Source organism: Lepisosteus oculatus, chromosome 6 (assembly GCF_040954835.1).
Source record: "Lepisosteus oculatus isolate fLepOcu1 chromosome 6, fLepOcu1.hap2, whole genome shotgun sequence".
In the NCBI taxonomy this organism is placed as follows: domain Eukaryota; kingdom Metazoa; phylum Chordata; class Actinopteri; order Semionotiformes; family Lepisosteidae; genus Lepisosteus; species Lepisosteus oculatus.
The window spans coordinates 55,857,576-55,879,906 of NC_090701.1; the positions used below are offsets into that span (position 1 = coordinate 55,857,576).

The following is a 22,331-nucleotide window of genomic DNA, read 5'->3' on the forward strand; positions in this document are numbered from 1 at the left end:
GATGTAGTCCCAATCAGTAGCCCAGACCGATCGGACAACACTTTACCTTGATCTGACCCCCAAGGCCTCCTACAAAGACGAGGGTTGATTTATTCACATGCAGCACTGAAGATGTTCCAGGGGACGATGCCGTTTTCACAACGGGCTTCTGTGAAGACTTCACTTCTTGAACAGTTAGTGTACCCTGTTTTCCAAACCTAACGCAACAAAACAGAACATGGAATGAAACAACCAAATCCAAGTTGATTAACTGATGAAAAGAACCTCAGAATCTAAAATCCTGCCAATATTCACCGTCAAGACAATTGGGTTTGAAGTCCAAACTACTGTAAAGTTACTTATTTGGGACATCCAGGGTTGTCTGCCTCCTAATGGAAATTGAAATTGTAAAATCTAGTTGAAAGTTAAACTCCTATGCTACATCTTTTACATCATGTTTAACGTACCTGGTTGCATGAATCTGGTGCCACTGGTTGTTGTTAATCTGAAGATCAGGGTACTCTATCCTTCCAATTCCCGAGCCAATATCCCAGAGAAAAGAGACTTTTCCTCGCCGCATCTCCACAGCCATGAAATCAACCTACGAAATGTTGCCAATAGACAATATGAATAAAAGGGCAAGCCATAGTTGCCCTTGATTACTTTGTTGGTGATTTTATTACCCAACATCGTAAGTGACACATTTTATGCTCTCAAGACTCCCCTTCACCATCTCGGAGCACGGATTCAGAAACGTTTTTAAACATAATATTTGCATAAAGACGTCCCAACCCACATTATCTCAAGTATATTGAGTGCAGTTCCAGGAAGATCATTCAGTGGGGGGCAGGTTTGCCAGAGAGCAAGTCCTGCCCATTCAAGATGCTACTGTATGGTAGGAAGCAACTCTGATAATAAACACGAAGAAAGGCTTGCGATGGGGAGGGTTAGCGGAAAAATTACCATTCCCTAGCAATGCCCCAGCGTATCTGAATTCAAATTTTAAAGAATTATAAATATGTAGAGCATGATTTTTGGGCAAATGTACAGTATGATTGGCTGCACCATTGTTCTGTTCTGTAGTTGTTCAACTCTGCTAACAACAAGAACGCGGTTCAGTCTAGCCCAGCCGTCTTTGCTAACCTGGCACAGCCCTGAGCAGCAGAGAGGTACTGCTCAGGTCAGAAGTCACGGGCCCTTGTGTACAGCAGGTCATCGCTTGGAAACAATGCAAAACGTGGCTCATTGAAATCCTCAAGTGATTGAAAAATAAGCGTGGTATGCCTTACTAATCTGATTTATTTTTCCAGATAATTAAGCACAAATTAAAATTCCTGCCATGCAGCATTTATTTAATGCCAAACCAAGAGATGCATTAAAAACCAACATTAGACAACACGCACTTTGATTTAATTCTTCCTTCCTTGTTGTTTTTTTTTTGTTCCAAGATGTTGTCCACTTACACTGGAGCTGCTGCCCATATAGAAGAGCAGGTTGTCTGGTTCTGTAGTTTTCACCGTCAGGGAAAGGGTGTTGAAGTTGCTGGAGGAGATCTCTGGTTTGTAAGCGCGTACACAGTCTCGGTCAGCAGACACGGCCACTTTAATCTGCAAAGGTTAACACAAAATGGCACTCAAGAAAAAGTATACTTGAGGCCTGGTAATGCTGCCAGCATTACTACTGTATTTTCATCATCTACAATTCAGTACACACAGAGTGCAGAATTCGAAAAGACAAGGAAAACTCAATATTACCGAAGCGGCCTGCTTCCGGGCCTGATTGATCAGCTCCTTGATTTCAGACACATTCCGGCTCAAGTTGTCCTCCAGGAGTTTAAGAGGCTTCAAACGCTCAAACAGCAGCTTGGCCCGAGCCTCCATTTCCTTCACTTTCCTCTCAGCGGCGTTTACTGAGAAACAAAATGGGTGTGAATCTTAAAAAACAGACGGCGGAACGGAAATAGTTTAAATGGCTGCTTAAAATACTGCAGAGGCAAATGCTTAAACTGCAGTTCTTTACACCTTGGTATATTAAGACAAGGAAATATGGCAGATATGGTACACCCAGCACATGAAGCATCAATATGGTTTCATTTTAGAAAAAAACATCCAGATAATTCTTCTTTTAAAGATTATGCTTAACATCATTGGTAACACTAAATGGTAAAAATATGGCAAGGTGTAATAGATAATTTTCCCCACTTCGCAATCGCCCTGGAGGAAAAAGCCTTTTCTAACCAGGTTTTGCCATGCAGTATCCACACAGTTATCTACGGTCATCCCAGTCAGGAGGTGACTGCAGTGGCTGGGATTCTCACCGGTCTGCTCGGAATCGTCGACCAGGTCATTAGTGCTCTGCACTGCCGCGCTGGCTCCGGCCACAGCGGTCGAGGACGCCGAGAGTTTCCTCCTGAAGTCTTCGAGGCGCCCGAGGACAGCGGCGAGGGAGGCATTGGCTGCCACAGCCTGGTCTTTGGCCTCCTGGAATCTCTTTGCGGTGTCTGTGAGGCAGAAACGCTCCATGGTCAACCCAGAACGCGTTCAGAAACAGGAGGGAATGGTGGGCAAGATGTGCGGTGCGATTTTTATCGGCCAGTTGGTCTGAGGTTTACACTTCGCCATAGCTGTAGACAAGACCGTACACGGCCGAGTAAGTCTGAGATCCCGAAAGAGGAAAGCTCTCTTACCGTTGGGAAAACTTCTCAACAGCTGCAAAGGTTCAGCCAGCTGCCCACTTATGTTTTGAACATTTTTCTGAATGCTGCTCAGCTTGTCCTTCTGACTATTAAACCGGACTAGGAGACCTGCAGAGAGAAACCCAGAAACCCGACGTTTCATTAATGAATCACAAATCTTCAGTAAGAGACTTCCATCTTCGCATTAAGCACTCGAAATAGCAGACTGAAGAAGGCATTCCACAAAGCTTCTTCCTATCACACATTCCAAGCATGTTATCCACATCAAAAAAGCACATGTTCAAAATGTATGAAAAGATGTACACAAATCTTAAAAAAATAAAACTTAAATTGATGAATCTTAAAACACACTTTGGTTTCACACCAACAAAACGAGTTTAAAAATAAGGGACTATGAGGTCAGAGAGGTTCTATTACTTTTTTCCAGTAAATGTTTTTGACCATTTTTCATTTTTCAGGAGGACTCACATTAAAGTTAATTATGAATCAACAATCTAAGCAAAAGCGACTCGACACATCATGACCATAGACGATCTGGCAGTAGGAAGCTCACCATCAGTTTTATTGTGCTGGTCAGTGGCTTTGGCCAGAATCTGTGAGCTTTGCTGCACAGACAGGGCACCAGCATCTTTCATTGAGCCTTTGGACAACAGTGTCTAAAGCAAGATGGGAAAAAAAATATTTTAAAATGTTCCACCAAGAGATAAGCCTTTCAAATTGCATCACATGAACAGGGAAATCACTCAAGCCTCTTAATCAAGTACATTAGGGAACAGTTTCATGACATTCTACAAAGCATTCTACAACGCTTTTCAACCTTATCTTATAAATCAACAATACTAATGTTTTACTTAAAACTACATATTAGTTTCAGTAACATTTAATACCTTAGCATATGAAATACCATATAGCCCAGACACAATTCATAAACTATGGTTACATCTGAATTGAACCTTTCATTAGATTTTATAATAATTTAATAGGCCTCTTCTAACTTTAGACATCTACATAAAGAATGTCACAAACTAAATACCAATCAAAAGGTCAGACTATTTCCTTCCCCTTTCAGTCTGTTCTCCAAAGATTACATAGGGTGTTCCAGCTGGTTTTTATTGTTAATGTTGTGCTTAAAAACAGGATAAAGTGCATTTGTTGTACCCCTGCACTTTAGTGAACTTTAAATCAATAATTATGCTGGACGCTGTAAGATTCAGCTACTGTATTGTTACCGCCACAGAGCTCATGTGGCACGTCAACTTTCTTAATTCAATGAAAATGAACATCTTCCAGCCAATAGTTGATTTAGCAGATGTTCACAGCATTTTAAAGACACATTTTAAGATTCGTATGAAAAATCTCAATACTCTTGTAATGTCAATAACTAATCAACTCAAACAACTTCCTTTTAAGGAGGTAATCATGAAACGATTTTATCTGTGAAGGAAACTGTGCAAACGTACAGAGCTTGTAAGCAGCCTTTCATTGGCCTTCATCGCGCACGCTTACCAGGTTCAATACCGCAGCTGCAGTTAGATGAGCCTCTTCTGCCTGCCGCTCGGCAGCCTCAATGTCAGCCTTGATATTGGAGTTTGCCTGAGCAGCATTGGTGGCATTGAAAGACATATTCCTGACATCACTGAGCACACTGGAGAAAAGCCCATCGTTAGTGCAACGTCAAATCAGAAAGCCCAAGAATTGCATTCACACTACAGAAGGAAAGAGAACTTAAAGCTGGCTTATATATTAAAGGAATGTGTAAAGGATTACTCCATGCTGAGGTAAAGAAAAAGAAAGAAACATGATGTTTCAGCTGTGGAGCCCTTTTCAAGTTTCTTTTCTTAACCTTTCAGCATGGAATGAAGTTCAGCTTGTTCCCACCGTTTATTAAAAGGCAGACAGCAGTGTTTGCTTTTCAAACGCATGTTGTTGAAAAACAAAGACCACATGTGCCAGCCTTTTTGGAAAATACCGTGTTAACCCAACAAAAGTATAACGATTAAAAAAAATTAAGCATTCTTCATAACCGTGTTGGAAGTCTCATGGTGCTATATTCCATTATACAGTATGGAATAAAGTCAAAAAGCATGTCTTATGACAAGTGATTTAAGAAGCCTGTGGTTTTGACAAAAACAAAGCAAATATCTCAATGCACAAGACTTTTGATACTTCCAAACCCTTGTCTTGTATCTTTTGAATTTCCTTTATGGCTGTTTCTTTAAAAGCCTTTAAAATTAACAATTGCACTGTATATTTGAACATATTCTAAGGAATTGGTGGGGTGGAACAGATGTTTCTCATCCAATAATGCAGTTTACAGTGCCAACAAAAGATCACATTTTAATCTTTAATCTTTGGACAGACGGCATGATTCTGCACATATAGTAGAGCAGTGTAGTCGTAGACTTTGGCAAACCAGTGCTGACCTGTACAGTGAGTCAGCCTGTTTGCTCAGGCCAGCAGCATGATCCTCTGCTCTGTACACCAGCTCCACCACTGCCTTCTTCTTCATTTGCATCACAAGGTTGTCCACTCTCTTTCTCAGCATGGGATTCCAAAGCTCCAGGTCACCGAGCTCTTCTTCCAGATGCTGCAGTGTGGAGGAAGACGGCACTTGTTAATCAGGAAGTTCATCAACTGTCACCCTGTAATTCCCCCCAAAACTCCCTCCCAGCACAGCGTTTTCCTCACACCCTGTTTACACCAAACTTTGTCTTCCAAATGTCCTTGTGAAGATGGAAAAACAATGCTTACAGACAAAATATTTCACATCCCTGAAAAGGCTCCTAGGCCATAAAAATACTTTGGTGGATGAAAACATCTCGTGATTAAATAAATTTTGATTGCATTTTACTAGTAACCTTTATCTTAATTTTATTTAAGCTCAGTTTCAAATGTTCATGTTATGTTTTTGCATATAATCAAAGTGACTGGATTTATTTTTTTAAAGACAGCATTTTCTCAGAAAACAGCACTTCACTTACAGAAGTGATATTAACTAAACTGTCAGCCACAGCTAAGCCATCAACCAGAGCTTCTTGCGCTTCTTCAATCATCACTGCTGCCTCGGCGCTGGTGTTACTGACATTCTGTTTCCTTCCCTGTCAACAAACGAAACAGAACACAACCCATCTATTACTTGATAGCAACATTATATACAATAATCTAAGTTAACAGTCATGAAATATAAGCACATTTTATTTCATAATGCTTTTTGGCCACAGAGACTTAACATAAGGGAAAGAGAAAGAGACTATAGATGTAACAATGTCCTGAATCTACCATTGCTGCTCAAATTTCTTTCATATTACCAAGTTTAATTGGGCTTTCAGACTCATTGCCATCATTTGTGGAACAGGATAAATAACACATCATATACATTTTGCATATTAACAACAACAGGGAGCAAGGTTAGTAATCCCTGAAGGGTAACAATTTAAGATACGCATCTGTATTTTAATTTATTTCTTCTGTTGGAATACATAACTTTCTATAAACAGAGGAGAACGATCACTTTAAGTTCATATGTATTCCTGGAATGTTATATATTACATCTCATTTTTGTTCTGCATTAATCCACCCATCCGTTTTCTAAACACTTGTTCCAGTTCAGGGCTGTGGAGCCTATCCCAGCAAGCAAGGGGCGCCAGTCCATCACAGAACACAGACACACGCACTCACTCACACCAGGGCCAGTCTTCCCAGAAGCCATTTAACCCACCAGCACGTCTCTGGACTGTGGGAGGAAACCAGAGCACCTGAACACGGGGGGAACATACAAACTCCACACAGACAGCACCCCAGGGATTGAACCCAGGGCCCCAGAGCTGCGTGGCGGCAATGCTGACCACTGCACCACCACATAAATCATGGACAGTAGAGCACTGTCGATGAGGGCCTCGGTTCTTATTGAAGAAGGCGCTCACATCGAACTCTGCCAGGTTTTTGGAGACGGTGTGCAGAAGCTGACTGGCATTCCTGGCGCTGGCCTCTGCGGAGTTCACCAGGTCCTGGGTGTCGTTCAGATGGCGTGCCAGCGTGGACAGGGCGCCGCTAACTTTGACCCGCAGCTCCTCCGCGCCCTGCTGGGGCTTCCTGAACTCCCGCTGAACCTGCTGGAGAAGGGCCCTGGCGGCTCTAGGCAGATTTGCAGATCACAGCGTGTCAGACAAGGCACACAGCAAGCAGAGACAAATTACCACCTAACTTCCCAAGTCACTTTAGACCACCGATATGTGTGATCTTTACCAGAATAATCAAGAATGACCAGGAATCAACTGATAACACTTGGATTGATCTATGTTATTGCATCAGTCTCCACCCCCGGGAAAACTGGTTTAAGATTAACTTAAATCTTTCCGGTTTTGTCTAAATTAGACGAAGATACAAATAAGGGATTTATGTAGCATTTCATTGTAATGGGAGACCTCTAAGAAGCTCAGCAGGTGTGAGCCTGGTCAGTACCTGGATGGGAGACCTCCTGAGAAAGCAAAGGTTGCTGTTGGATGAGGTGTTAGTGGGACCAGCCTGGGGGCGTTCACCTTGCGATTTATGTTGGTCCTAATGCCCCAGTATAGTGTTGGGAATTTTTTTACTAGACTGTCAAAAAAGGTGTCATAATTCGGATGACACTCCATGGTTGTATAATCCTGGTTTGGGGGATACACATTGATGGTATGGATGGAGGGGAGTCCCCAATAGCTGTGAAGCTCTTTGAGTGGAGTGTCAGGTGCTAAATAAGTGTAAGTATTATTATTATGAAAAATCAGGTCACTGTTGCGGTGGTGATATAAATGGCACTCTTCTTATTGGACCATACTTTGCTATTTCATGCCAAGAAGCAGTGAGAGTACAGATATTGTACTCTAGCAGGTGCTTGGCAGTCATTTGAATGAGATGTTAAGCCAAGTTATTGCCTATTTCTTCATCAAGGGTCCCATGGTGCTGTTCTCTAGCAGAGCCAGGTGTCCTGCCTAAATTCTAATTTTACCCCACAATTCTGAAAACTGAAACAATTTTGGTGCAATAATTCTACTCTGCAAAATTCTACAGTGTAGTGGGGGCTAATATGTAATTGGGGGGTCCCCTCTATTATGTAAAGTACTTAGGGTTCCTTCAGGACAAAAACAGTTACGTAAATACAAGCAATTACGATTTTTCCAGGAGCACCATTTCCTAAGAAATTACTCAAAAACTGGATTGCCACCCAGTTTAAAATTTCATAGTTGGCATAATGTTAATACTGGAAAATGGTATAAGTTCACAAAGAAAATACATCACAGGGCTGAGCCCTCTGTTTCAGCTTGCTGAATACCAGAGAAAAAGAGAGTCATGGTCACTTCATGTTTTCTTAAAAAAGCACACACTACATTTCAACTGACTTACTTAATTTCATCCCTGCTGGTTGTATTCTCCAGAGTAAAGTCAATCTTTCTCATGATCGCCACCATTGCAGTCATCTCCTGCTGTAGCACAGTGCTATTCGACAGATCCAAATCGCTGTCCACAGTCCTGTTCGCGTCGCTGGCCACTTGTGCAAGAGCTATATTTTAATTAAATTGATGAACTTCAGTGTCATGTTATGATGTTTTTAAAACTTCAGTTTTAAATTAATAATACAATATTTACAGTAAGCAAAAAAAAAGGCACAGCAATTTGAACAAAAGAGAGACCAGCATCTGCGCCACTGTTTAGAAAGGGGTGTGTGACACGATCCAAAAGGGACATTCAATATAAGTTTAAGGATGGCTGCCATTTGGTCAATGTTAGTATTACCTTGGATAGCTGTCTGCATTTTTGTTATGTAACTCAATAGGTCCCGACTCTGGTTAAGTTTCTGCTCAGTGGATTTTTCGAGGTCCAGACCCTCACCATATGCTTGTGTTACCTGGAAAAAAAGATGACTTTGATTCTGAGAAAACCAGATGTATAGGTTAAAGTCAACATTGCTTCAAAAGGGGGGGAAATCGATTTGGTGTTTTGTTGCACTGAGGAAAGTGCAAGGTTACCTTGTGGTGCAGTTGATTAATGTCATCGGTAATCCCTGTCAGCTGCTCATCTATTTCCTTCGAAACATAGCTTGGATGTGTCTCAGAGGACAACAGTGACTACAAAAGAATAAGACAGAGATAAAAGCTGACAAGTATTGACTTCAAAGCACAAACAAGGCTAAAAGAAAAACTTGGCAAGTTAGTGTATTATTATTTTATTTTACCTGAATCACAGACTGTTTTGATGTTCTCTTATGTCTGTGTGGCACCCTTCTAACGACAAAACTGTTACCTTCCACACGGAAATAATGCTCTTCACATTCTCTTTTCCTTTTTAAGGCTTGTTTTTTATTTTTATCTCCTGAAGATTTAAGCTCCCAAGACACAATGGGAAAAACGGTACATGATGGAGAGCCCAACTTTATATACCTCCTATGAATTTTAAAAACAAGTTTAAAACTAGTCTTTCAGAGGTGGGAAGCTCTCCAAAATGTTAAGTACAGGTGTGCTGGTTGAAAGGCAGCAATTATGTTCATTTCCACACACGGTCTCGGGTAAAGGCAAGGTGAAAGACAAAGGCTGTGCTCTGCTCTAAAGTAGAGAGCCTGTGAAGACCTGGCATTTAAAGTGAACGGTTTCAGCCCTCACCTTCACTTCCTCTGTGGTATTCTCAAGCGAAGCCAGGAGACTGTAGGGGGCTAAGATAACACCTGTCAAGTTAACAGACTGCAGAGAGAGTTCCAAATTATCCAGGTCATTTAGCAGGACTCCTGTGCAGTCATCATCGCAGGCTGTGAAAAGACAGATATTCATTTAAATGAGACCGCAGCAATTCTCATGTAATTGCTCTGTAAGACTTATAAAATGGCTTATTAATATTAGGCTTCTCCATGTTTCAAAGAAGACTGCCTCCTGACATTTACACTGAATTACGCAAAATAAAATGAAGGGCCTTTCATGCGCGACAAGGGCACACTGATACTTCACCACATTACCATTTTAATTTACATTAAAGAGGAGCTGGTAATGCGGGGAAGAAATAAAAACTGGGGTTTCAGCTCAGAGGCGTTCTAGTGGTTCACTTGCACGTTCACTTCCCATCCCGCCCCACACGGAAATCTCCAGATAACACCCGAGAAGCGGCTCTTCCCGGGAAACGAAAAGACCTCAGATACGTACACGTGCACTCCGTGCCGTGGAGGACGTGTCTGGGCTCACATTCGTCACAGAGGTGGCCGCGCACTCCTTTCTTACAGACGCACTGGCCCGTGAGCTGGTCGCAGTGCTCGTGGGCCGAACCAGTGAGGTTACATCTACAGCGCTCACAGCTGCCGTCAGGGTCGCTGGGGTTGCCATAGTAACCTAGGGAACACCTAGTGGGAAAACAAAAATCGAAGGGGAAATAACCATTCATGGGTTAAGGACCAACCGAATTCACGCCTCCTCGGTGAATTATGGGAAGACAGCAGTAATTAGACATTTAAGATTAAAATGTGTTGTAAAGTTATTCATTAAGCTATGTCTGTGAGCTAGACGCGCGCACACACAAAAAAAAACATTAAGGCTTAATGCGTGCAGTAAATGTTTCCTCTAACTTGTGCTTTAGTTCATGTCCACAAATTCTTTGTATTTTTTTAGATATCAGCAATGAACGCAAACTTTTGAATGAAAAGGATGAAAAAAACTGGGGCAGCCATTTTGCCTCACACTGCTGGAAGTAATCGGATTGATATGAAGACTGGTAAAATACACTCTTACAATAATACAAAAAGTAACATTCCATGCTTCATAAGAGTTAAAAAATACTTTAACAAAAGCACAGAAAATAAGGTTTCAAGCTTCATAAGAGTTAAAAAATGCTTTTACAGTGACAGAGACAATGATACCCCATGCTCCTACCTTTCACAGTACTGCCCTTCATAGCCCTGGAAGCAGGCATTGCAGTGGAAGTCACTGGAGCCTTCAGGAACACAAGTGGGGCTGAAGCTGAAAGGAACAAGAGATCAATGCTGCTACCTCATCTGCCTTCACTGGAAACCGATGTTCTCCCAGGAGTTAGAGGCTGGAGTTTGCTGAACAATAACATTTAGCTTAGAGCTTGAGATGGACTGCCTGTAAAATTTCCTTTGCTGGACAAAAAAAGTAAAAAATGTGAGGAAAACATTAAAACTGATATTCAGAATGGCAGATTTTCACATTCACCTGGGAATTTAAACAGTGTTTACACACTCTGTATGCAAAGATGTCTACCAAACGTTCTTCGGTATGGTGTTTTTCACAATATTTTAACACTTCAATAAGAAACTGATGGAGGCAGAACACACTGGCTACGAACCGAAGCAGGTAATTTGTTTTTTATTCAGACAGTATAACCAACTTCAAAATCAACTGTAAGTGTGAAGCATCAGGAATGGAAATTTAATTTAGTCTGTTTTCTTACTCCTAATGATCAATCTGAGACATTCATTTTTGAAAATATTTGTTTCAGGATGTATGATTTCTGTCAAGGCTAAAAAAAGACTAAAAAAATTGATGTAAAAGGGCGTCATTAATATTTAACTTATGAATTCAGATGATTATTGAAGTCCATAAAACAAAAATGCCACCTGTATACGACGACAACTTAAGCCTGGCATCCGTGCGTGTTCTGTATGGAAAACCAATTTTAAGTTATACATGCACTCCTGATCACAGATGTTTCTGCAGAATTCTTCAGTAGAACTACTGTTACCACAGAGAAACTGGAAAGTCTGACTTGCCACCAGTATGTGCTTCAAGAGGAATGGCAATGACAGACTAAAATGAATAAAGAATAAGTGCCTAGGGAGTTCTCACCATGAATATGAATACAGATTTGAACATACCATTCTTTGTAGTATGCTGCCATCTACTGGTGCTTAGAAGACTAAAGATGTTTTCGATGTTTATTATTTAAATACTGTTTAAGAGATGTCACAATCACAGTAAAATTGGTAGTAACATTTTCTTTTGACTTCTAACCTATTTGGTATACATGGTAAAACACATTGAACATGAGTTTGGCACTCATAGTGGCCAAGTTAAGGCAAGTTAAAGAGACTGAATACGAACCGAGTTGGAAGCCTTACCTTTTTTTGTTGCCATGTGGACAGGCACAGAGTGAGCAATCATTTATTGACCCTTTAACCTTCCCATAGTATCCTGGAGCACATAAGTCACAGTGATCACCCACTGTGTTGTGCTGGCAGCCCTGGTTTAAGAGAAAATAAAACGCAGAAGAGTCTCTCAGAAAAATAAATACAAAGTATTTGAATCCAAACTTTAAAAAAACAAAGTTCTTTTGCCTTTTCAGTGCACACACTTTTATGGCGCTTCCACCACACACAGTGCTGAATGTGCTCTATGAGCTCTATGAGGACCGCTGCCGTGGTAGAATTCTGGCCATCACAGAGGACAGTCACCACCCCGGGCACAAACTCTTCACCCCACTGCCCTCAGGCAAGAGATATAAGAGCATACGGACACTTACCACTAGATTCTTCAATAGCTTCTATTCACAAGCAGCGAGACTGGCGAACACAATTAGCCATCCCCCTCGGACCACACCTACACCATTACCATCTACCTCTTTATGATTTCTTATCTATTGCACATCTCCAGTCATTGTTTACACGTCTGCATTGTTTACAATCAAACTGTCTACATGTTTACTTGCACATTGTCTATTGTTTGTTTGTACATTGTCTTGATGCACTGTTTGCACTTTGTCTTGTTTTTTACGCTTGTTTTACAATCGAGAGACTTTCTGTCAGTAAGAATTCCATTGTACCAGTACCGGTTACATATGGCAATAAAGTTCAAGTTCATGTGGTCAGCCTCCAGCCTGCTCATGCAGAGTGTCACACACCTGGCACGTCCCTGTGTCCAGATCACAGGTCTGGCTGTGGTTACTGCACTGGCAGGGCACACAGGGCTCAATCAGCGGTCTGGGGCTCAGTGTCCCCACCCTCTTCCGGTAATGCCCGGGCGCACACTCCTAAAATAGGAACAGCAGAATAGGAAAAATTAGATGGGGATAAGGCACAACAGACGAGGGCCTTTTTCTTCCAGATGGTATTATCATGTTGTTTTCTTAAAGAAGAGGCTTATGTCAATTGCACTGTGCTACTATTAGTTTGTTGCTCGTCCTGCGGTGTACTTTCTACCCAACATGCCCTAGCACTGGATCAATATGAATAAAATAAAATGCATCTGGAGGGATTTTTTCCAAGGTGACCACTAAGAACAATGCAGAGCAAACTCCCACACACCATGCAGAAGATGACGCAAAGAGTTCCCTTGGAAAATGACTGTGGAAAGGCAGTACTGACACACTGCACCATTTCAGTTCTCTCACACAGTGTTAAAAAGCCCACTCAGAAACTCTTCCGTGATCAGTGGACATGCGGCTTAATATAAACAGGAAATGCAGATGGTAAAGACAGTGTAACATAACATGTAACAAGTCTAAATGAAAAGCCTGCAACATTAATGTCCTGTATGACATAATCTGTATAAAATGCCAGAAACCGATCCTTTGAAAAATAGCAGTCCCCTAGCTTTAATTATATTTTGTGAGAACTTAATTTAATAGTTCTTTACAAACACAAAGGCAACTGTAAGACTGCCCCACCGAATGATTCACTCAGTAAGCTGTTTTCATGTAATAGTAAAGAAGTGGGCTCTGATATCAATGAAAAGGCCACCATGCTCTTCAGTTACTCTGTTCATAAGCTACGTACCTGGCATGACAGTCCGGCATAACCAGAAGGACACTCGCAGACTTCAATAAAACGAGCCAGTTCGCCGTCAGTGTCCTCAGACTCAAATGCAACTTCCATTGAGATATTAGAAATCCTGCACCACACACACACAGAGTCACAAAATCTAAACATTGAATTAAATGCTCCCTTCAGTTCTTTGACAGTACATAGGTAGACCAAAGATCAAACTAAGGAATGCTGAATGACATTTTTATTTTACATCTAAAATGTGCTGTTACTGGATGCAGATCAGACTTCTCCCTTAGTCGTATGTGCATCTTAAAATTTTAAATGACTTTTGTCAAGACATCTGACAGCACATTAATGATAAGAAGTGCAAATTTAACAATAGCTTCAAATTTACTGTATACCGCAAAAATAATTTAAATTAACACCCCAAGTTTTGTCCTGTGATCTAAACTATCAAAATCCACACTTCTAGTATTTTTAATCTGTTACATATCTTGAAGATCCCCTGAAATTTGTTCTGGACAAAGCCTTACCTGCTCTGCTGTAATCCATTCCCATACGAAGCTTTGATGATAACATATTCAATGTTGCTGAGGACAGACATGAAGTCAGAGTGTGTGACTGCCTTTTCAGAGACAGCATTAAAATACTTCCATTTGTGCTAGGAAGAAAAACAAATAAAAACATTAGACAAGGGAACCTCTTCAGAATTACTACAGTACCAATCAACTCACAATGATTAATTTGACTCCACTAATACGATGATTGTTACAGGTGAATGGAGGTGTCTCTAAGAATCCAGACCCAATGGGCAACACCTAACTATTATCCACATTTCTACTTCCTAGAGATTCAAACCAAAGAATGCTTACTTAGTTGTGCTGGGTGTGAGACACACTGATCTAAAGTGTCCTCTGGTTTACCTTAGTTAATAAAGTATTGGGCGAATGATAAAGAGTGTAGGATTAAAAAAAAACAACAGAAAAAAGTGTAGGATAAAAGACAGAGGACAGAACAAGAGACAGGAGGACAGACCACATGAGGCAGAAGAGGGGAGAAGGGAGGACAGAACTTGTGTGTGCCAGGTGAGAGGTCCTTATCCAGATCATCCAAAAAGACCAGACTGGAGCTGAGTATTTGAACATGGCTAAGAGAGCTTGCTATTCTGTGTTTAGGGAACTCTAATTTCCTGCATGAAGAATCCCTGGGTTAAAAACAGCCTTCCCTGATAATTGGATGCATTTTAGAATAGAGAGACAGGTTCCCACTTATTTTGTGGCATCTGGGTCTACAGAGAAAGAGATCTAACCGCAGGCTGCATCTTAGAAGGTAGTTTATCGCATCTTAGGGGCTTTGTAGGTGTTATGAGTTTGGTAGTAATCTTTATATTTAGTAGCAGTCTGGGATTTTTCAGGGTGGTGTAAACTTGTAAATAGAGTAACGTGTGTTTATTTGTGATGTGTGTAGTTTTGTAAATACCACTTTTCATTTTTTTTTAATCAAATGTGCCTGAAATATTGCTCTTTTCACCAAAGCTGTGCCAGAGAACAAATAAGTCGTATGCCTCTAACTATACCAGCCGCTTGGGTATACTGTTGGCAAACAAAGTGAATTAGAAAAGCTTTAGTGTAAAACTATTTGCAGCAAAAACAAAACAAAATCAGTCAACACTTTGAAATTTGAAATCACCTCCTTCAAGTCAATCTCCTGCCTGGTTTTCACCCCATTGTCAGGAGCAGGTACGTCTTGATAGATGACCAGTTTTTTCAGGTGTCCTCCTTTAATGAGGACCTGGGGCTCATTGTTGGAGACTCCAGAGCCTTCAAGAGCGAAGAATGCTGCTGTGTACCTTAGCTTCCCCCCATAGGCCATGAGCTGTGTGAAAACAAGCCAAGAGCTCATGTTTTAAACCAATACGTTTCTTCTGCACAGAGTAGAGCAACAAGCTGCCCATGCAGGGCACACTTTATTTTGAGTTTGTTTTTGTGATTCAAAAAAATGCAAAACACATCTTTTTGTATTTCTAGGGAAAACTAGTATTTTCAGGTGATTATATAAAACTTAAACTTAAAAAACATCTCTGTTCATCATCTTTTCCAAACCCAGTGGTCTTAAATCACTAAAATTGACTTCCTTTTTGAAGCTAAAAATGTTCAACAATAAAATTTAAATAACAGTGTGACAAGAAACACATTTTATGGAACACAATAGTGCACAGAGCATTTTCAAAAGAAAAGGTGCATCAGAGTATAACACAGATCCCACATTCAGTGATTACCTCTAGTACAGTAATTATTGTTTCCCCTTAACCTTTATTTCAGCTGAGTGAAATACTGTAAGCACACAGAATGCCCATGGCCAGGCTGCATTTACCTTATTGCCTTGAAACTGCTCTGGCAGTCTCCAGTAGTACGGGCCAGTCGGTAGTGACTTCTGGACTAAGGAGGCATCTAAGAGGATGTCAGGGGCCTGCAGAAACACGCCCTCCAGCGTGCCAGTCAGGTTACTCTGAGTGACCACACGCAGTTTCTCCTGCTCCGGCTTCAGTGGGATCTGTACATAAACATATGGACATTAGCAAGAAAGACCGGCGCAGCCCAGCACATTCAGGTTTATTTACCATTGTCTGACATTTTACCATTTTCAGAGAGTAAAAAAAGATCTTGAGTTAAGGCATACTAAAGGCGTACTCGTGCTCCTGGACTCAATTTAATAGAGCTTGTCCTGTAACACTGATATAGATGTCAGTGTACGTTTCATGCATTATTAGTTTGCAAAAGATAACAGGTACCACATAGTAGGTGCCACCTTTGCCTGCAGTGTTAACACCTTCTACCCTGGGCTCATGAGCTCATCAGATCTCAGAAAGTAAGCAAGGCAGGCCTGGCCAGTACCGGGACAGGAGACCTCCTAGGGAAAAAAGGTTGCTACTGCAAGTGGTGTCTCTTCCATCAGCACCAGAATTCACAAACCAAGACCCTACTACAGTGACCCTGTGCTACAGGAGATTCTGTCAGTCTGATGAGACACACAGTAAATCCAAAGTCCTGATTACCAGGAAATGTCCCATTTCACATTTAAAAAGGACAGTGCTGTTAACCCTGGTGCCTTGCTAATTCCCATGCTTGGTGCGCACAGACTGGCTTTCCCTGGAGTTATCCCTTAATTCGGGTGTTGAAACAGTTTCCAGCTTCTTTGTTGAGTGGTGGGGATGCTGCCCTCCTGTGGTGAAGGGGGTTCCCTTCCATATGTAAAAAGAGACTTAAACCTTGAAAGAAACCATGCAGACCTGCAGACACACCAGCTCTCCTGCAGCCCTGGTAAATGGCCTTCTCTAGTTCGCAGCCTTTCTTCCATATTGTCCTATTTCTAAACGATCCTTGACAATGCGATTAGAGTAAACAGTCTGTGAAGGTTGTCTGGTCTGGCCACACACACTTGCTCTCCTGTCCCACTAGTCCTGGCATGATTTGTAACGATAACCCACCTGCAATCGCTTGGGAAAATGCACAGCAATACTCCACCTTGCGCTGGGGATGTACGCCCAAGAAAGAACTTGTGTTGGAATAATAAATGCGATTATAGCATGGGCTCAATGGGAATGTGTTCACAGGAGCGCTAGTTCTTACAATCTTACATTAAACAGACATTCTGCACTTTTTTTTATCTGAAAGTGTATCTGGAGTAATTAAAATAACGGCCTGAACAAAGAGCACTAAGGTGAATAAGCAAAAACAGAAATAGTGCTAAGCAAAGTATTCCTGCACAACAGACAACAATGATTTTCTAACAATAATGGATTAAACCCTGAAAGAATGAAAGGTAGAGAACAGGATTACCACATCTGGAGTCTCATGCTTTGTGATACTGCCATTCTAATGACATCAACTAGTCATAAAGTAGGTGAGGTATTTAAATGCGAGGCGGAAGGTGTTGGTATTTAGTGATTACAGTGATCGCCACACTCACGGGAACTCGCACTAGTCCTCCGAGTTCTTCGCACTCAGTGGACACTCCGAAACAGAAGCAAGGGCTGCAGCCAGCCGGGTCATCTGCGCTGAGCCCAAAGGTCCCCTGCTTGCACTCATCGCAGCCGGCGCCGCCCACATTGTCCTGCACAAGCCAACAGGGCGACAGCGGTCACAAGCAGCACCCCGAGGATCAACCCTCAAGAAGGGCGAGAGAGATGGACAATATCCTCCCCCTTGAAGAGGGCTGACAACACCCCAGCACTGATGAAAGAAGGTACAGCACTTCCTGACAGAAGCACTACGTACTGAGCTGAGAGACTAGCAAGAAAAAGGCTCGGAGTGGGTAAGGGCCCACACTGTCAGCCAGGAAGCAGGGCAGAAAATTGAGAAACCACTCAAACAGGGCAGTCTTACACTGACAGGAAAAAGCAATCTGGAGACAGGGTAGTGAAAAGAGAAGTACAGTACTTGCACTGAGACACATTTAGAAATATAAGGCTACTGTGCAAATAACTAGACCAAGTGATAGCTTCCAATCTTCCCCACATCAGCTGAAGCAGGTGAAGCATTTAACAGAGTTCTGCTGCTGGGGAGAGAGGGTAAAAACACAGCCGGCCCAAGATGTGGCAGGTTTCATTCCCGCCGTGCAACAAAAAACTCAAATCAATAATCAGTTTTGGCAAGATTGCTTTCAATTCTCTGTTGAGTGCAGCTGTCAGTTATTTATAGTCAATGCCTTAAAGGCAGTGCCACTCTTTCTGTGAGCAAAAAAAAGTAACCTGTCTCCAAGTACTTTGCAAATACTTCATTCACGCAGTTTACAGTCTGTGTTAAAAGTAAGAATTGAGTTTAAAAAAAACTCAGTTTCACCAGAACGTAAGATAGAGGTTCAAGTTAAACCTCATCTTTAGAGTTAAGTATGTTACACGTTATCATTGAACAGATAAAACTGAAGGAGAAAGGAAGCAATAATATTAAAACCTTGCAGACACAGTTGCCCAGGTCTTCCTCACAGCCACAGACTCCCAGCTTCTCATCACAATACTGCTCTCTCGTGCCGTTAATGTTGCAGTTACAGGCAGTGCACTGCGGGAAGGCTCTGAACCCCAGTGCGCACTGGTCACACCTCCGTCCCCCAAACTCCACATGACATTGGCACTGGCCACTGGTCAGGTCACACTGGGAGCTGGAGGACCCAATTACACTGCAGCCACAGGGCTGAAAAAAAGAACAGAACAGATCACGATCACTGGGGTGATCACTCAGGACAAAGATACAAACGGAATGCACCTCCATAAAAAGAAAAAGAGCGACACCTGAAATAAATGTCATTTTCTGTAGTTCTCTATATATTTCTGAACATGCCAACATTATGAGCCTGGTTAAGTAAAGATGTAATATCCTTAGAATGTGGTTTATACTACCTTTGCAAGGGGGGTTTCACTTATTTCATAGCATTGATAAGGTCTCTAAATCCACCTACTGTATCTCAGAGAGGGACGTTTCACATTTGTGGTTAGGCAAACAATTAGATTGGAAAGCTGAACAACTGTGCAGAACTGGAACTCAATGAAAGCTGATGATAAATAATGATAAAACTGCTCATTGTTTTTACTGCCAACACATAGGAAGGGGTTCACAAGGAGGCCCGGCAAGGAGAGGTTTTTCACTCTGAGCATAGTTTGAGTCCTGGGTTGAGAGCCTGGACCACGACAGTGACCAGCTGGTGCACAGGAGGTACAGCACAACTGTCAGAGAAACATCAGGGGAGATTTGGGCATTTCAGGAAGAAACCTCTCGGATTACTGCAAAGGGACCGGTCGGGCATCTTGTAATGACATCAGTGGAAAGCACAAAATGATCTCAAAAATGACCAATTAAATTGGATGGGTATGCATTAAAATGGTGGTCCAATAATTAAATGTATATATTTAAAAATGGAATAAAGCTCTGAATACCAAAATACAATGACCTTTACTAGAAAGTCTTTGGCCTAATGTTGTGAGGTTGCTTTCACACTCAACCAGAGGCTAGGCAGTTACCTTACACCCCAGCAAGGAGTCATGTCCCCAGTAGTTATCCTCACACTGCTCACATTTCTCCCCCACAGTGTGGGGTGGGCAGATACATTCCCCCGTCTCCGGATTGCAGGTGTTGTGGGTGTGGGCACAATCACATGCTGACAGAGGAAAGTGATTACCAGATGCAGATTCGAGCACTGTGTTTGCCAGAACATTCAAAACTCTTATTGTTTAAAATGGAAACACTAAAAGGCAGCTACACGCATTACACCCAATGACGCGTTCTAAACAGAATGATCTAAAATACTTGACAGTACCAAACGCGCATGTGGCTTGTGAGTATTTTTTGGTAGTTGGAAACGGTTCCACACACTTCCCACGCCAATTTTGAGCCTTCAACGTCAGAAAAAGATCTCACTCGAGTTTCTTAGAAACATGTTATAGAAAGAAGCGAAGACTGAAGTATCTTACCCTTGCAGCCTCCATCTTGGAAATGATAAAATCCGTGTTGGCAGCGGTCACACTTGTCTCCTGCCACCCCTGGGACACAGGCGCACTGCCCTTCCTCGGTGCATTCTGCCGAGAGCGACCCAGCCTCGCTGCAGCTGCACCGTTCACAGCCCACACCACTGTTCAGCCCAAAGTAGCCAGCCTGCAAGACACACACACACACCCAAAACGCATTTCCACCTGGTCCATAACGTGTTATCGTTTGCTTACAGCAGTGCACAAATATAAAATCTGGAAAGAATCAAGTGTTTAAGTTTGCAACATTTTTCAAATTCTTTTTTTTTTTTTTTTTTTTTTTAGCACCGATCTCCGCTAGTGTGCTATGTCAGTTTTGAGAATAAATGGATGGGCTCGAAAACAAAAAATGTTCTATCGTTAATCTTATTTTTTTGTTGTTGTTCCATCTCCTTCCTTTTTACAAATAAATCATATCCAAACAAACATTTTAACAGTATTTTTTATAACAAACATCTAAATCCACTGTCAATTTTTACTTTCAGGTCCAACAAAGCGCTACATTGCCATTAAGCTGATGCTGTCCTTACTAAGAAAATAACATCTGGGAATCATTCTTGAATGAACATCTGCTCAGCTGCATAGCATTTCCAGACTAAACTGCAGTCACAGAACTATCTTCATCTACATAATTTATTGCACTATCTATCCAAGTATGAAAAGACAATCTGATCGCCATAATTAATTCTGAAAACACTTGCTTATATTTCTGACCAGCTGGAGTCATCTGGAACAAACACGTAAGCAGAGAAAATCCAACTGCCATACCATGTAATGTGAGGAATTCTAATTCAGTTCCAAAGCCTTGTCATATTGTAGCAAAGATCCCAATGGAAGCAAACATATAAACAGTTATTTGAATTTCAGACCCAACATACTGTAACTTAATGCAGAACATTGTGTTTTTTCTTTTTATTTTCTGGGGAAAGTTAAACTCTGGTTTGTTGAGGACATTTTGTGTGTTTCTAAAGTACTGTTGAGCAAAACATAATTTATCACTCACTCCCCAGATAAAAAAGGAAGATGAATGAATAACAAAAACTACAGCTCATGTTTCCACATTACATAAAATATACATTAGCAATATGTGGAAGTTTGGGGTCAATAAATCTTAACCGCATGGAAAATAAAGGAATACCTGGCACTGGTCGCACTTCTCTCCGATGACATTAGGTTTACACTCACACCGTCCCGTCCTCACATCACAGACACTGGAGAGCGAGCTGTTAGCATAGCAGCCACAGCCTGGCAAACAAATACAAACACACATTCAAGAACAACTGTACTCTGATGGAGCTCATTCCATTTTGCACATATAAAAATACTCATTTTTAGGGCGGAGCAGTGGCACTGTGGCCAAGGAAGGTTGCCGGTTCAAATCCCATGGCCAGCAGAGGAAACCTACTCTGCTGGGACCCTGAGCAAGGCCCTTAACCCCAACTGCTCCGGGGGCGCTGTGCTCTGACCCCCAGCTTCTCTCCCTGTTTGTGTGTCTCATGGAGAGCAAGCTGGGGTATGCGAAAAAGACAAACTCCGAATGCAAGAAATTATATATGTCTAATAAAGTGATCTTAATCTTAAAAATACGAATTTGGTCTGCATGGTACCAGAGGGTCTAAATTGTGACTTGTCTGCTTTTCTGCACAAGATGTCAGTAGAGCGCCTAGCTAAAAAATATTAAAAGGTTTCTAGCTGGTCTGCTTTTGCCCCATTGTTTAATTGAATGTGTACAAAAGTAGCGATTTAAAATATACTACAAAGTTTATTTTATTAATCTCAGCTATTAGTTCAAAACCAATACCATGGAACTCAATTCTAAAATACCAAGTACTGCACTTGGGTTGGTATGATACAAGCTACCCAGTCTGATACCTGTGAGAAACAGCTGGATGAAATAAGCTACTTTCTAAAGGGCTAGATGGGGCAAACAGTGATGTACACTTGTAACCTTGTAACTGTTCTCGGCCACCATGTTAATAATTCAACCTGGACAGTGCTGCTGTCTCACAAAGAGAATCTTCGAGGTGAGCTGAAGCTTATTAAATCACCTAGAAGGTTAAAAATAAGAACAAGCAAGCAAACAATGTTTCAAATTTAATGATGTGAAACGGGGTCAATAAATGGCGATATTGACGCCACAGAACTGAGAAAGAAACCATAAAATGGCTAAGGGCTAGGATTTTGGAGCATGGTTATGACTTCCATTTCACTGCCACCGTACAACCGCCGGAGGACAGCTCGAGCAGCTTTCAAGGAGCGCTTCTGTCATGGAAGCCGGCGTGAAAAATGTGGCAAATACTTTTTGGAATCTCCGAAACGGTCAAAGCGACCATTCGTCACAATACAGTTCTTTAATGTCAAGGGACATTAAAACACCCAGAGGACATTAAAACACCCGCGTC

General features: G+C 41.7%; 1 protein-coding gene across 2 annotated transcripts in view; it reads right to left on the minus strand.

The window, feature by feature from the left end:
• lama1 (laminin, alpha 1) overlaps positions 1-22,331 on the minus strand; it is a 76,532-nt gene that overhangs the window by 12,250 nt on the left and 41,951 nt on the right. For both annotated transcript variants that reach the window (XM_069191606.1, XM_069191607.1), the window contains exons 20-47: positions 21,068-21,174; positions 19,876-20,056; positions 19,426-19,562; positions 18,365-18,601; positions 17,382-17,525; positions 15,786-15,965; positions 15,102-15,287; positions 13,946-14,073; positions 13,422-13,536; positions 12,548-12,676; positions 11,769-11,890; positions 10,561-10,647; positions 9,841-10,034; positions 9,310-9,452; positions 8,675-8,778; positions 8,447-8,553; positions 8,057-8,213; positions 6,598-6,808; positions 5,656-5,772; positions 5,098-5,261; positions 4,181-4,319; positions 3,228-3,330; positions 2,666-2,782; positions 2,297-2,479; positions 1,734-1,888; positions 1,443-1,586; positions 447-580; positions 47-197 (exon numbers count right to left, since the gene is read on the minus strand). In XM_069191606.1, coding sequence (XP_069047707.1) covers positions 47-197; positions 447-580; positions 1,443-1,586; positions 1,734-1,888; positions 2,297-2,479; positions 2,666-2,782; positions 3,228-3,330; positions 4,181-4,319; positions 5,098-5,261; positions 5,656-5,772; positions 6,598-6,808; positions 8,057-8,213; positions 8,447-8,553; positions 8,675-8,778; positions 9,310-9,452; positions 9,841-10,034; positions 10,561-10,647; positions 11,769-11,890; positions 12,548-12,676; positions 13,422-13,536; positions 13,946-14,073; positions 15,102-15,287; positions 15,786-15,965; positions 17,382-17,525; positions 18,365-18,601; positions 19,426-19,562; positions 19,876-20,056; positions 21,068-21,174 — 4,076 coding nt within the window. The remainder of the gene's footprint in view (positions 1-46; positions 198-446; positions 581-1,442; positions 1,587-1,733; positions 1,889-2,296; positions 2,480-2,665; positions 2,783-3,227; positions 3,331-4,180; positions 4,320-5,097; positions 5,262-5,655; positions 5,773-6,597; positions 6,809-8,056; positions 8,214-8,446; positions 8,554-8,674; positions 8,779-9,309; positions 9,453-9,840; positions 10,035-10,560; positions 10,648-11,768; positions 11,891-12,547; positions 12,677-13,421; positions 13,537-13,945; positions 14,074-15,101; positions 15,288-15,785; positions 15,966-17,381; positions 17,526-18,364; positions 18,602-19,425; positions 19,563-19,875; positions 20,057-21,067; positions 21,175-22,331) is intronic.